Source organism: Mastigoproctus giganteus, chromosome 8, assembly GCF_048544385.1.
Source record: "Mastigoproctus giganteus isolate SK-2022 chromosome 8, ASM4854438v1, whole genome shotgun sequence".
NCBI classification, from domain to species: domain Eukaryota; kingdom Metazoa; phylum Arthropoda; class Arachnida; order Uropygi; family Thelyphonidae; genus Mastigoproctus; species Mastigoproctus giganteus.
In genome coordinates, this window is record NC_143582.1 from 183,360,087 (window position 1) to 183,375,972 (window position 15,886).

A 15,886-nucleotide genomic window follows, 5' to 3' on the forward strand; every position below is an offset into this window, starting at 1 on the left:
TTCCTATACTGGGGAAAACATTCCCTTGCAAATACAGGCAACCCCCGTATAACACGGTACTTCTACAACACAGTTTCATTCTAACATGATTGATAAATTGCAGCAATCCCCACATAACACGGTACTTATATAACATGGTTTCGCTCTAACACAGTTAGAGAATTGTGGAAAATCTCGCATAACAAGGTATTTTTGATCTTTTGTGCAGGGGGAACCTTGCTATTATGTTGGATATAATTTTTCAACATTTCCATTCTCTTTTGTGAATCCTGCTTTTGGCTTACTAGTCGTTATGCAAAAAAAAAAAAAAGGTTCTGTGCTATTGAACTTGTGGAAAAAATCTAGATTTCAAATTTTTATTACTATTGGATAACGCGCCAGGCCAACCAAAAGATTTAAGCCATCCAAACATTGAAGTAATATACCTACCACCTAATACAACTTCTTTAATTTCCTTTAAAACTCATTACATCAGAAAATTATTACAATGGATTTTGGAAAAAAAATTGATTCCGAATCTATTGAAGTGTGATGGAGGCATGGAAACATTTTTCAATTGTGGACTGTATCAGAATCATAGCTTTATCACTCAAAGTAAAACCAACTGTCAACATAAACTGAGTGTTGGAAAAATGTACGGCCAGAGTCAGTTCATTCAGGAAATAGGGTCGAACCAACAGAAAATGGAATAAGTGCAATAGTACAACTTGCTAAGTCGGTAGGAGGAGAAGATTTTGATGATATGACCACTGAAGACGTTCAATATTTATTGGTAGAAAAAGAGGCTGACAAAGCAGATTTGGTGGAAATGGCATTGGAGGTAAACCAAATCAATTTAGAGGATGATAGCGTAGATGAAAATTCTGAAGTTCCAAATTTTACACCAAAAAGCATACGTGAAGGCATAAACTTTGCCTTCTAATTGCTGAGCAATTAGAATCTTATTTGTTGGATGCAGATTCTTCGACTGAAAGGAGCACAACAGGGAGCTTCAAAAATGCTTAGCTCAATACCTGAAATTTACAAAGATTTATCAAGCAAAAGCAAACAAACCAGATTACTGATTTTTTAGAGAGAGCAGAAGATACAAAATCTAGATGTTACAGAAGAAAGTTCAGAAGGTGAAGATATTCTGCTTCTGCAACAGAGAAAATGTTCTCGTTTGGTTGTGCTTAGCAGCGATGAAGAGGAAGAAACTTAAATGAACATATATTATTTATTTATTTATTATTTATTATTAATAGCTACACGGTGCAAGGAAGCCTGAGGCTTATGCTGCACTAGCCAAAAAAAAATTCCCGAGTTACCCTGAGAGAGAGAGAGAAATGTAGAAGGAAATCACCAAGAAAGAGAAGAATGATGATATCCAGCTCAGGACCCTGGGTGTGCCAAGCCCATACTCACCAGATGTGAGCCCCTGGACATATATGTATCAAAATTTGTAAGGCATTTGTTCAGTTATTACTATTTTTAATAAAAATTAAGTTTCCGATAGTCATAAAAAAATGGTGTATTTTTTGTTAGCTTTTGGAACGTACCCCCCTTTTTGTACTGGTTCTTAGTCCCGTATAACACGGTTTTGCACTACACGAGATTTTATAGGAACCTAACTACTATGTTATACGAGGGTTATCTGTATTAACATACAACTCCATACTCCTCTCACACAAAATTATATGCTGATAGATCTGTCTGAGCGTGGTCAGTGCTGCAGCCTTCTTTCCATTAAATGCAGCAGTTATACAGCTGAATTATGTGCTATCAAGCTTGCCCTATAAAATATGCTCCATCTGTCCATCAAAAAATGCATAATATATACAGATTCGCAGAGTGCGCTTTTAGCCTAACAAAATACCTCCTCACCAACTCATCCTTTAATAAAAATCATAAAAACTAAGGTAATGCATATCTAGGAATGCCAGCAAGTAGTCATCTTTTGCTGGATCCCAGGCCACACTGGAATATCAGGGAATGAAATCACATATTATGCAGCCAAACATCCATCCAACAAAGCATCATCACATTACATTCCATATAGGGGAAAATCATGTTTGACAAATACAGTTAGCTATTTTGACAGGATCATTCATGAGCTGGATTTAGGGAATAATTTCAACACAGTTTATTTAGATTTTAGCAAAGCATTTGACTTAGTCCCACATGAGCAGTTACTTTGTAAGCTGGAACAGGTTCGAATCAGAGGGAAAATCCTTAGATGGATAGCAGGATGGCTTCAGAGAAGGAGGCAGAGGGTTGTGATAAATGGTTATTTCTCTGATCGGGCTAATGTAAGAAGTAGGGTTCCCCCAAGGATCAGTATTGGGACCACTGTTGTTTTTGATTTTCTTAAATGACATTGATGAAGGGATAGATGGCGTGATGTTTAAATTTGCAGAGGATGCAAAGATCAATAGAGTAATTAATGATCACCACCAAGCTGAGCTTCTTCACAGTGGCCAAGATAGACTTCAGGGATGGTCAGAAAAGTAGCAGCTATGATTTAATTCAGCAAAATGCAAGGTCTTACACCTAGGGAACGGTAACCCAAAAATCTCTTATACACTTGGTGGAGTTGAATTAAAGTCAGTAGTTGACAGTATATAACAGAGCTATGGTGCTCATTACGTTCTACGTTGATATCAATATTTGTAGAAGGATAAGAGAAATTTACCTCAATATGTTATGTAGAACACTTCCATATGATACTCTCCAGAAATTAAAACAAATAAAAGATTAATGCAAAATAATTACCCAATAAAAATTGATTGCTGATTTTGAGAAACATGATCTCAAACTACCTGTTCAACCACACATGACTGACGCTCCAAAGCACATGACTTCAGATGGAATTAATTGAGTTCTCAGAAGATAACATTCGCAAGTCTCTAACTGGCACAAAGAAGGATCCACTCCAAATATGGAAAAATGCTATCTTGTTTTTGCACAACCTACTGTTGAGAATAAACATTTCATATAGGACACAAATAAAAACAAGCTTGAGATCTCAGATAATGGATATTCACTTTTTTTATGAAAGCCCCAAACACAAGAGGTATTAAAACCTATAGCACTTAGTACTATGCTTGGGTTGGAGGTTGAAAAGATGAGAGAGATATTTGTTGACGTTAGACTTGAACTTCTGTAGACTGTAATTTTCAGGAAATATGTATGAAGGAAGGTTTTTCTAGAAAACGGCAGTTGAATGAATAAACGAGGATGATGAAAAGTTGGTTCTGTGAGTTTCAAATTGAACAGGAAATGGATGTTGGCGGCACGTGTTCGGACTGTTTTGAAAGAGAGAGCGGGACAATTCAGAAGAACAGTGCCCATGAAAGAATCTGTAGACAAGACATGGTGCAGAAACAGTACGTCTATGAGACAGCGAGTGGAGAGACTCTGTTAAAGATGAGTCATTAATTAACCTAACTGCCCTCTTCTGAATGGAATCTAGAAGCCTGAGAGAGGTTTTGGGGGCCCCACCCCAGATGTGGGAACAATATTCCATGGTAGGGCGAATTTGTGATTTGTACAGAGTGAACAGCTGTTTGGAAGAAAAGTAACACCAAGAGCAAAACAGAAAACCAAGTTTTTTAGATGCAGAGGAAGCAATATTTCTAATGTGCTTGTGCCAAGAGAGAGAGAGAGAGAGATTAGAAGTCAGGGTAATTCTCAAAAGAGATGTATCAACTTCCCTAGAAATCGGAGTGTCAACAAAGCTAAGCATAGAAGATAAGCAGAAGAATCCTTTTTTGTAGAGATATAAAAAAAGACTGAGTTTTATGAGGATTGAAATCAACTAAGTTGTCTTTGCCCCACTGGAGAATTACCTGGAGATCGGCATTTAAGGAATTGGTAGCGGATATTCGCCAAGTTGAAGCTGATTCAGCAGGGAAAGGTTTCTCAAAATGGAAAGTGGAATGCAATGTACTATCATCAGCAAAACTATGGATAGGATTTCCAGTCAATGGATGAAGGTCATTAATATACAAGAGGAAAAGAGTGGGAGAAAGAACTGAACCTTGGGGGACACCGGCATTAGTGGAGAAGTTAGAAGACAGAGAGCCATCTACCATCACCCTCATCGAGCAATCAGAGAGAAAACTGGATGACCAATTACAAAAAACAGTTGGCAAACCATAAGATGGAAGCTTGTTTAGACCTTTATGCCAAATACGATTGAAAGCCTTTGAGATGTCAAGAGCAACTGCTTGTGTTTCACCGAACGTTTCCATTGAATTTGTCCATAAATGGGTAATATAAGCCAGAATGGACACTGATGGAATACATACTGGTGATCATTGATCAGACGGAAGGTTTCTAGGTAGTTTAAGAGTTGGCTGTTAATTGATTTCTCCATTACTTTAGAAAGAGTAGAAGTAATTGCAATGGGACAATAATTGGATGGGAAGAATTTCTCACCCTTTTTAGGAACTGGCTGGATATGAACAAATTCCAAGCAGAAGGAAAAACACCTTTGGAATAAGAAGGTGAAAAAATGCAGCAAAGAACAGGAGTAAGTTCAGAAACACAGGTTTTGAGAATAAGTGGAGAAATATCATCAAGATTTGGAGCATTCTTAGCATCAAGATTGGTCAAAATCCTTCTGACGAAAGATCACAGGAGGCATTGATTGGAGCGTGTTGGGAATGATGGGGGAGGGTGTTTTCGCAAGATCATTAATATATGAATTGGAAGAAAAATGGGATGATAGCAAGTCAGCTTTATCCTTGGCTAAAGTGACAACAGAACCATCTGGTTTTGACAGAGGTGGGAACAGAGATTGGCAAAAGTTGCGGCCAACAGCTTTGGCAAGAGACCATAATACTCGGCTACCATTAGAGCAAGAAATAAGTTTTCTACTCTTAGCCTGTTCAAAATCTAGTTTGGCCTGATTAATAACTGCTTTACAATTGTTGCAAGCTTTGATGTAGGCTGAAAATGAAGCTGTAGAATTAGAAACAAGCCAAGAAATTACGATATGCAACATTCTTCTCCTGAATGACCTTAGCACATTTATTCGAAACCCAAGGTTTAGATAAAGGACGAGATTTTAAAGTGGAGTGTGGGATAAAGGGTTCCATTCCTACAAGAATAATTTCACTGACACGATCTGAGCAAATGTTGACATCAGAAGTTTTGATACAGTAGTCCGACCATGGAAAAGAAGAAAAGAAATCTCGCAGGTAATGCCAAACAACGTGAGGTTGGGAATAGCCATGAGATAAAGGCTCCATTGGAGAAGAGGCAATCAATAAGTTGTGATCTGAGGTGCCAAAAGGACCACTCATTTCGAACGTGTACTTAGAAGGGTTGTTTGTGACAAAAAGTTCAAGTGTGTTGGCTGTATGGTTAGGATTGTCCGGTATTCTTGTAAGTAAATGAACAATCTGTGCAAGGTCATTGGTAATTGCAAAAGTCTAGGTGGCAGTGATCACAGTGTGCTGAAGTGGGATTTACTCAAGGAGGTAACTACCATCAGGGGTAAAGGGAAGGGTTATTGCTTTCGTAAAGGCAACTACGATGGTCTGAGACAGTATTTAAATTCTATACAGTGGGACCAACTGATGATGTTACCAACAGCAAACTCAAAATGGGAAGCATTCAAAGAACTTATCTTGGAAGCTACTAGGCTTTACATACCAACTAAGAAATATTGTTCAAGGTTCAGGCCTAAATGGATGTCAGATGAACTAATGAGACATATGGCAGAGAAGAAAAATGCATGGGATACATATAAATTAACATGTGACACAGAAACCTATGATAGATATAAGTTGATCTGTAGATAGATATAACTTCATCTTTGGCAAGGGATGCAAAGAAAAACAGCAAGGAGTTCTTTACTTATGTAAACTCTAGAAGGAAGGGGATCAATCAGATTGGTCCACTTGATCGATGGTTCAACTGTTGATGATCCTGCTCAGGTAGCTAACAAACTAAATCAATATTTTGCATCTACATTCACACATGAGGAGTTATTCAGGAAGGGGAATGCCATAGATGAAGTAAACATTGGCGGTGAGCTAGATGATCTTGTAATAATTGAGAGTAAAGTGGAGGAGAAATTGTTGAAAATAAATACAAGAAAGGCACCTGGGGTGGGTGGGATCTATCCAGTTTTATTAAAGGAGGCAGCAAAGGAAGTAAGCAATCCGTTAGCCATAATTATGAGAGCTTCCTTGGACTCAGGGGAGATACTCACAGATTGGAGATGTGCAAATGTAACCCCAATTCACAAAGGAGATCAAAGGCTGATAAAGTAATTATAGACCTGTGAGTTTAACTTCTGTACTAGGAAAATTAATGGAAGCACTGGTTAAAGAAGCACTGCAGGATCATCTTGACAAGAATTCAGTTATAGCACGGACACGGCATGGTTTTGTTAAGGGGAAGTCTTGCCTGACCAATTTGATTGGATACTATGATGTAGTCACAAAAGAATTGGATGCAGGGAATAACTTTGATATTATATATTTGGATCTTAGAAAGGCTTTTGATACTGTTGCACATGGAAGACTGCTGCACAAATTGGAGCAGTGTGGCATTGGTGGCAAATTGTTGCTATGGGTAAAAGGATGGTTGAGTGGCAGAAGACCGAGAGTGGTAATTAATGGACACTGCTCATCGTGGACTAATGTTATTAGTGGAGTCCCTCAGGGTTCAGTGTTGGGTCCATTGTTGTTTTCTGTATTTATAAATAATATTGATGATGGTATATCAAGCTTAATGTCCAAGTTTGCAGACGATACAAAGGTTGACAGGGTTGTTAAGGATACTACTGACTCTATGCTGCTGCAACAGGGTCTGGAAAGGTTGAGCAGATGGGCTGAGAGGTGGCAAATGAAGTTTAACATTGACAAATGTAAAGTACTACATATGGGAAACAGCAACCCCAGAGCAACGTATCAACTCTGTGGTACTACACTGACAGTGGTAGAGAATGAAAAGGACCTGGGGGTAATTGTGCAGGCAGATATGGAGTTCTCTGCACAGTGCAGATGGGCTGCAAGAGTAGCTCATGGTGTCTTATCAATGATATATAGGAATTTTTCTGTCAGGGATAAGGAGGTGATTATTCCCTTGTATAAGGCAATGGTCAGGCCACACCTAGAGTACTGTATACAGGTCTGGAGGCCTCATTTCAAGAAGGATGCAGAGCTGCTGGAACGAGTACAGAGAAGGGCAACTAGGTTAGTGAACGGAACGAAGGGTTGCTCTTACGAAGAAAGGCTTAAGTTTTGCAAATTACAGTGTCTGGAGACTAGGCACCGGCGAGGTGATCTGATAGAGGTGTACAAAGCCTTGAATGGTTTGAGCATGCTCAGTGCTGATGGGATACTGCCTCTTGCTCAGAATAATCACCTGAGAGGGCATAAATTCGAATTGAAATTGAAAGACAGATGTGCGAAAATTTGCCTTTAGCCAGCGGGTAGTTGGTTGTGGAACAGACTTCCATCCCTTGTTGTGGAAGTTGGTAGCCTAAATAAATTTAAGGCTCAGCTGGACAGGTATTTTGAACGAACGGAGGGGTGAAGTGGAAGGGATTTTTTTTTTTTTTTTGGCTGATGCTGCATAAGCTTGCTTTCTTGCATCATATGCCTCTACTAATGCTAAGCCTCAGCATCTTGAACAGCTGGGAAGGTGTGACTAGAAAACGGAAGCCAGCTGGGGTTGTCAACATTAAAATCATCAAGGAAAATTACCTCACTGTTAGGAAAGTTGGACTTGAGGAAGTCAAGTTGCAAAGAGAGGAAGTCGAAGAGTTCCAAGGGATAACTGCAGTTGGGTGAATGGTAGAGACAACAGATGAATTTGTCACAATGGGGTAGAGAGATTTTAAGCCAGAAAAGGGGAGATTCCAAATTACCAAGTTTCTGACATTGAATATCAGAACGGCCATATGTACATGTACCATCTTTGAGGCAAAAGGAACCATACAGTAAATAATTTGGGCAACTGAGATGAGCAGTAGTTGAATCAACTGATAACTGAGATTATGTCAGAAAAAGTACATGGGGTTTGGCAGATTGCAAGTGGAAACACTTGCAGTCTGCCAAATGGACATCGTTGAGACCACATATTTGTGAGAGGTTTAGAACTTTTTGCAAATAAGCTTACTCTGTTAGTTTTACAATTCATGGTATAAGTATAAAGGTCTTTTAAAAAAAACTTCCAACTTATTTTTGTAATTGGTTATCCAGTTTTCTCTCTGATCGCTCACTGAGGGTGATGGTAGATGGCTTTCTGTCTTCTAACTTCTCCACTAATGCTGGTGTCCCCCAAGGTTCAGTTCTTTCCCCCACTCTTTTCCTCTTGTATATTAATGACCTTCCATTGACTGGAAATCCTATTCATAGTTTTGCTGATGATAGCACATCGCATTCCACTTTCCATTCTGAGAAACCTTGCCCTGCTCAATCAGCTTCAACTTTTTGAATATCTGCTACCAATTCCTTAAATACCGATCTCCAGGTAATTCTCCAGTGGGGCAAAGACAACTTAGTTGATTTCAATCCTTCTAAAACTCGGTCTTGTCTTATATCTCGCAAAAAGGACTCTTCTGCTCCTGTGCTTATCTTTGGTGACACTCTGATTTCTAGGCAAGTTGATATCTCTTTTGGGGATTACCCTGACTTCTAATCTCTCTCTCTCTCTCTCTCTTGCACAAGCACATCACTAATATTGCTTCCTCTGCATCTAAAAAACTTGGTTTTCTCTTTCGCTCTCGGCGTTACTTTTCTTCCAAACAGCTTTTCACTCTGTACAAATCGCAAATCCGCCCTACCATGGAATATTGTTCCCACATCTTGGGCGATGCCCCCCAAAACCTCTCTCAGGTTTCTAGATTCCATTCAAAAGAGGGCAGTTAGGTTAATTAATGTCTCATAGACATACTGTTTCTGCTGCATGCCTTTTCTACAGATACTTCCGTGGGGACTGTTCTTCTGAATTGGTGTTTATTATTCCCGCTCTCTCTTTCACGTGCCTCCATCAGCCAACATCCATTTACTGTCCAACTTGAAACTCACAGAACCAACTTTTCATCTTTCTCGTTTATTCATTCAACTGCTGTTTTCTGGAACAACCTTCCTTTGTACGTATTTCCTGAAAATTACAGTCTGCAGAAGTTCAAGTCTAAGTCAACAAATATTTTCTTTCATTTTCTCAACCTGTAACCCAAGTACTATAAGTTCTAATACCTCTCGTGTTTGGGGTTTTCGTAATAAAAAAGAAAAAACCCAAATGCCTTTCTTTAATTTAACGTCAGCAATTTCTCCTCCACTTTGCTCTCAGTTATTACAAAATCATTTAGCTACCTGTTCGAGTTTAATAAGCTTCTGTCCTCCACTTCCCTACAGAATTCTTCATGGTAAGGTAGATGCGAAATACTCATTCATTTTATCAGCTATCTGAGCAGGAACATCAACAGTTGAACCATCGGTATCAAGTGCACAAATCTAATTTATAGTTTATATAAGTAATGAAGTCTTTGCTGTTTTTCTTTGCATCCTTTTCCAAAGATTTCTCCTAATCTGCCTTTGCCTGCCTAACCTCCTTTGTGACAGACCATCTTATATCTATCATAGGCTTCCGTGTCACCCATGCATTTTTCTTCTCTGCCACGAGTCTCATTAGTTCATATGACATCCATTTAAGTCTAAACCTTGAACAGTATTCCTTAGTTGGTATTAAAAGCCTAGTAGCTCCCAAGATTCTTGAATGCTTCCTGATTAGAGTTTGCTGTTAACATCATCAGTTGGTATAGAATTTAAAAACTGTCAGACCACTTTAGTCATATGATCACTGAATTATGACCACCCTATTCAGTGGTTGTATCATAATGAAAAGTTTAACCTTTTTCAATATATTCCCTCTTCCCTTTTACTACTACTTTCTTTGAATGTTAACTGTAATAAGATATAATATACAGTATATGTATATAGATAAAAGGATGAAAACATGTCAATAATCCAGGAAATTCTACAATACAAACCAAAAAAGAGAGGAGAGATGTGGTCAACCAGTGAATAGATTAAGAACTAAGTCTAATATGAAACTGAAATCAACATCACTGACCTAACTCCTTGATATGTACGATTAAATTGCGTTATTTACACAATAACAATATTTCATTGGGCTCTGTGAACTTTGTGACTGGCATATTTTACAAATGTCAGATCACATCATAAATCATCGTCTGATATATACATGGGTGTTCAAAGAAAGTGCATCACCCAGGAATTTCACATTTCTAACCCTGTTTCATGATGCTCTGTTACATTAATGACTGGCATCACAAATAGAGATATAAACAAAAGATATTTGTTAATAGTTGGCAAAGCTAAGTAATATTTGACACCTGCTCTAAAAATATTCCAAAACGAGCATTTGCAACCTTTATACAACAGTTTTGGTAAACACGACAATTATGGCTGAAATGTTATCAAAAGCCTTCAATTTGTTTCAGTTTATCATTTTAAATGGAAAACAAAATGAAAAGTTCAACAGGTACAAACTAATATTTAGTTGAACCGCCTCTGGCCCTGATGACAACAGCACACTGTCAAGGCATTGACAAGATCAATTTCTAAAGATAATCAACTGATAGTTTGTGGTTCCAAACACGAATTATGGCTTCCTGAAGTTCACAAAGGGTCTTTGGTATCTTTCTGGTAACTGCAGATTCCACACAATGCCAACAGTTCTCTATAGGATTCAGGTCCAGGCTGATTCCTGGCCAGCTAAGAGTTGTAATGGACCATTCTTTCAACCATTTTTTCACCTGTAACAAATGTAAACACATTACTGTTGAACTGCAAAAGTGCCTACTTACACTTTTCACCAAATGACAAGGAGCAGAGTCGTCCTGAAAGATGCAGTTACTTGGCAGGTTGAAATGGTCTCTAATGGTTGGCAGCAATTTGCCTTTCAATATAGCCAGGTATCCATTGGAAACTGCAGATGACCTACTTCATGATACGAAATGCACCCCCATATCATTTGGCTGGTAGGGAATTTCACTGTAGACACCATACAGTCTGGATGGTATTCTTCAACACATCTACAGCGAATCATTTGTCTCCATTCAGAGCCATGCAGATTGAATTTCTCCTCATCCACGAAAATAATTGACTTCCACTGCTTGGGGGGGGGGGGTCCATTTGACATTCTCCTTACACCAAATTAATTAGGCCTTTTTCATTTTTTGTGTAAGGAGGAGTTTCTTCTTAGGACTACTGGCTACAAGTCCATTTTCAAAGAGGCATCTTCTGAATGTTACTGCACTTGCTACCACTGCTGAATGTTCTTCCCATTCTCTTTTCAGCTCAGACGAAGAAGCTTTACTGTTTTTAAGGCATGTGCTTCAAAATGTGGTTGTCTTTTGGCGTAGAGACTCATTTGCATCCGGTTCCTTTTTTCCTATCAGCAAAACCGGTATTCTTGAGTTTGGGAAGAAATCTACTCACTGTCGACTGATTACAAGACACACTATAAGCAATATGACAGGAAGAACATCCTTCCTCACGTAAGGCAACAATAGCACTTTTTCTTCATGGTGTCAACTGCACGTAACTCACCATCCTGACACCAGCAAGGAATGACAGCAATGTATAGCTGAAAGTAACGGCTGATGCAATATTACATCATCACCTATGCATGTCAATCTTATGTGATGCAATCTGTAAGAAATATATACTTACGTATATATTACTTACATTATTCGGATGATAATTTTAATGGGTGATGCACTTTCTTTGAACACCAGTGTATTTAATTAATTTTTTTCTTATTTAGCAAGTGCACAACCACTGCACTGAAACATGTAACCAAATATGAAATAGCATGTTTCTTTCCATAGCTGTAGGTTGTACATCAGTTTGCTGATAGAAAAAAAATTTCATAACCCTGTTTGTTGGAACCAGCTTTTGGTTCCAACAAACAGGGAAGGGGGTGATTTGCATCAAATCACCCCCTTCCCAAAAAAAAATTTCTAAACTTAGAAAATAACGCATAAATTAATTTAAATTTATAATTAAGATTAAAGTTATTGTGTATTTTACTTTTAAATATATTTAGTTTTTAATTCTCTTTTTTCCTCTCCTCAAAATTAGACCATTAGTGAATTTCCAGAATGGTACAAAAAGCTCAAAGGATTAAAATAATTTCCATTGGAGCAAAGACGAGGCTGAAAGTTTATTATGTAGATATGTAATATTTTTATATATATTAATTTAATTTTTTTAAATAAAAAATATATATATATATATATATCTTGGTTTGTACATACAATTGTATTTTTTACTGACCACTCGAGTCTGATTTTAAATATCTGTATGAATAAATTACAAGTATGAATAAATTACAAGAAAGTACTGGTGATATATGTTACAATTCCAATAGCTGGTAAGAAACTATGCTTTAATCTTATAGGAAAGCGATTATAGTTTGGAAATCAGAAAAATGCCTTTTTTTTTTGGGCATTTTTCTGATTTCCAAATTTTGAGAGATGGATATATATATAAGCAGTTCCAGCTTTAAGAGTTCCTGGGTTTACAAGTTCTTTTATTCGATTATCAAGTATCAAAAAATCCGAAATATGAACATTAATTGCAATAAATAAATGCTAAACATTGATAAATACAGCATTTCCACACAAATAGCTACAGAATACGAATACAGTACAACTGTGCGTGCATTTGCTTTTTCAGGCATGAGAGAGCACATAACTTAAAGGTAGTTAACACGCTGACACTTCACAGAGTGGTTGTGTTGCTCTTCATTCTCTCTATCTTGTCTTATTTCAAATTTATTGCCATTATTAATACTGTACAGTATGCCAAAACAAAGTAATACTATGGAGAGTGATGTTAATAAAAAGAAACAAAGAGGAATAATATTGGAGACAAAATATGAGATCATAAGCAAACATGATCTCATTGTTCACATCACCATTAGTCGACGAACAATAAACATTCATTTTAACCTTGTATGATATAAATAATGTCTTTATTATTGACCATAAAGGAGTTAACAAAAGCTTAAGATGCCGAAGTTCATGACAAGAAGTATGCATTTAGTCAAAGCTTAATAAAGAGACGGCACTCGCCTCAATAATCCATTGTGGTTATATGAATCATAAAACAGTAGTGTGAGAAATCATTGGTTAAACTAAAAACGGCATTTAAAAATCGCCATAAGGAAAGAGTAATTGAAAAAACTTAGCCTAGAGGAGGAGGGGTGCACCATATTGTCCTCCAGTTGTCTGAAATTAAAATTAAAAAAGGATTAAGGCCAATAGTCGAGAACGACGGACTGTTGTAGGTTCATCTTCAGTTGGCGATAAAAAGAAGAGCGAAAGGGTTGCTGTAGATTTTAAGTACCCGAAATGTTGTGCTGGACACGTGATAATTTAATTTGCGTGAGATTCCAAATGGTAGACAAGGTAACCGGAAGTTTTTGTGTTTAAGACATCAAGATCGGTTTTGAGACTATACCATTCTATTACAAGGGTTTCGTATAGGAGTTCATAATTTGAATTTAATTTGACGATGGTTGTTGCGGTATCAACTGAGGAGTTGTGGTGTGTACATGTTGAGACAGTTCAGTATTTCCTTGCTGTGTCCGAAAATTATGGACGTGGTAGTAGGCACGTGTGTTTGCGATGGTGGATAATCCAAATTTATTAGTAGTGCTCCCAATGTAGCATGCATTACGGTCGGGTTGACATTTGATTAAATGAACTATGTTGTTGATGTCTTTAGTGTCGTAAATGCAGGTTTCTTTGTTTATTAAAAGGGGCTCCTAACTTATTATAGGTAGAAAAAAATTATAGAGATATCAGTGTTAGTGAAGATGAGACGTAATCATCTAGCGATTTGGCAGTGGTAAGGGAGAACAACGCGAATGTTGGACAGGTTGGATTTTTTATAACTGGGTTTAGAAACAGTTAAACTACTAATCTTACTTTTCACAGTTGAAATAATTTGTTGGATTAGTTTGAGGGGATATTTTCTGGCTGTAAATTGTTGATACCACAACAACCATCGTCAAATTAAATTCAAATTATAAACTCCTTCTATACGAAACCCTTGTAATAGAATGGTATCATCTCAACACCGATCTTCAACATCTTAAACACAACTTCTGGTTACCTTGTCAACCATTTGGAATCTCACCCGAATTAAATTACCACGTGACCAGCACATTTCGGGTACTTAAGATCTACAGCAACCCTTTCACTCTTCTTTTTATCGCCAACTGACGATGAACCTATGAAAGTCCGTCGTTCTCGACTATTGGCCTTAATCCTTTTTTAATTTTAATTTCAGATAATTTCAGACAACTAGAGGACGATGTGGTGCACCCCTCCTCCTCCTCTAGGCTAAGTTTTTTCAATTACTCTTTTTAAACCATGCTTTCCTTATCGCGATTTTTAAAAGCCGTTTTTAGTTTAACCAATTCGTATAACCACAACGGATTATTGAGGTGAGTGCCATCTCTTTATTAAGCCTTTGACTAAATGCATATTTCTTGTCTTTATTATTATAAGTTGCTTGGTTTAAAAGGCTGTTTTCATTTCTTTGGATAAATAAATCATTGCTTAAGCATAAAATATTGTTTTGTTGACCTTTATTTAATATTACTATGGTCAAATTTCATTGTTGAGAACGACCCTGTTTTTAACATTACATCTATGGGAAATAAATTCCAGCTTTAAGAGTTTGCTTTACAAGTGTGTGCTAGGAACCAATTAACTTGTAAAGTCGAGAACTACCTGTGTGTGTGTGTGTACACCAGGACCAGATTTACACATAAGCTAAACAGGCAACAGCTTAGGGCCTCATATTACAAGGGGCCTCACTCCACCTTAAAAATTCTTTTTTAATATTGTCACAGTGATGCTATACATGTTATAGCTTAGGGTCGCAACAAGTTTAAATCTGGCTCGGATATACACATATACACACAGTATTAGGAAAATTTCTACTAGCTAATCCTGACTTATCAGTTCACATTAATCTAAACATATTTTGTTTCTTACACTACTAAACTTTAACCTAGTTTAGAATTAGCACAAACAATTCATTGTCCAGTGCAGAGTAACTGAAAATATACCTATAGTTTTGGATAAAGTTTACCTTGTTTAAGCAAAAACAAAAAGTGTCTAATAAGCTTTCACAATTTTTGTTCATCTTTCCTTACTTATCCGTTATATTCTCTGCACAAATACTAATTTGCTTTAATAACCATTTTATTGACTTAATTAAATACAAACAACTCTAAGGATCCAATATGATCCTTAAGTGGCATAATGAACAAATATAACATCTAGCACAGAAAGAAGTGCTGATTTTCTTAACTTTTGTCTCAAAACCATGCACAAGTTGCACCAGATGGAGAAAAGACAAAAGAAAGGATGCAGGTAAATGAATAGTAAAATGCTTAATACTTTTTGTTCCTGAATTGGTTTGTGAGTCATGTGTACAAATTTAATGAAGTTTAAACTTTGTTTTAAATAATATTTTTACTAAAACCTTTTGCCCAGCCTTGCCATTCTACAGAAGTGAGGATTGTAATGAAGAAATTGTAAAAATAATATGAAGTAAGTAAGAGAAAACAAAGTTGTAAATGTGGACATCTAACTCATGTAAATTATGCTTTGGTAATTAGTATAATGAAATTTAAAGGTTATTTTACCCCATGACAAATATCTAAAATTAAATTCTGGAGCTAAGTAACTGACAAGGAAACCGTACAACCATGTCATCTCTGATTTATTTTAAACTTCATCAAGATAAAAGTAATCCTTGGTTATTCAAGCAAAATGACCAAGCAGTATCAGCCCCATGTTCAGAAATTCCTGAGAAAATTGAGAGGTTTGCTT

The 15,886-nt window shown here is 37.0% G+C and overlaps 1 protein-coding gene across 1 annotated transcript in view; it reads left to right on the forward strand.

Moving 5' to 3' along the window:
• LOC150082054 (progesterone-induced-blocking factor 1-like) overlaps nt 1-12,190 on the forward strand; it is a 172,245-nt gene extending 160,055 nt beyond the window's left edge. The window contains exon 13 of the mRNA XM_090379941.1: nt 12,114-12,190. Coding sequence (XP_090236067.1) covers nt 12,114-12,164 — 51 coding nt within the window. The 3' untranslated portion in view covers nt 12,165-12,190. The remainder of the gene's footprint in view (nt 1-12,113) is intronic.
• Nucleotides 12,191-15,886: the final 3,696 nt, after the last annotated feature.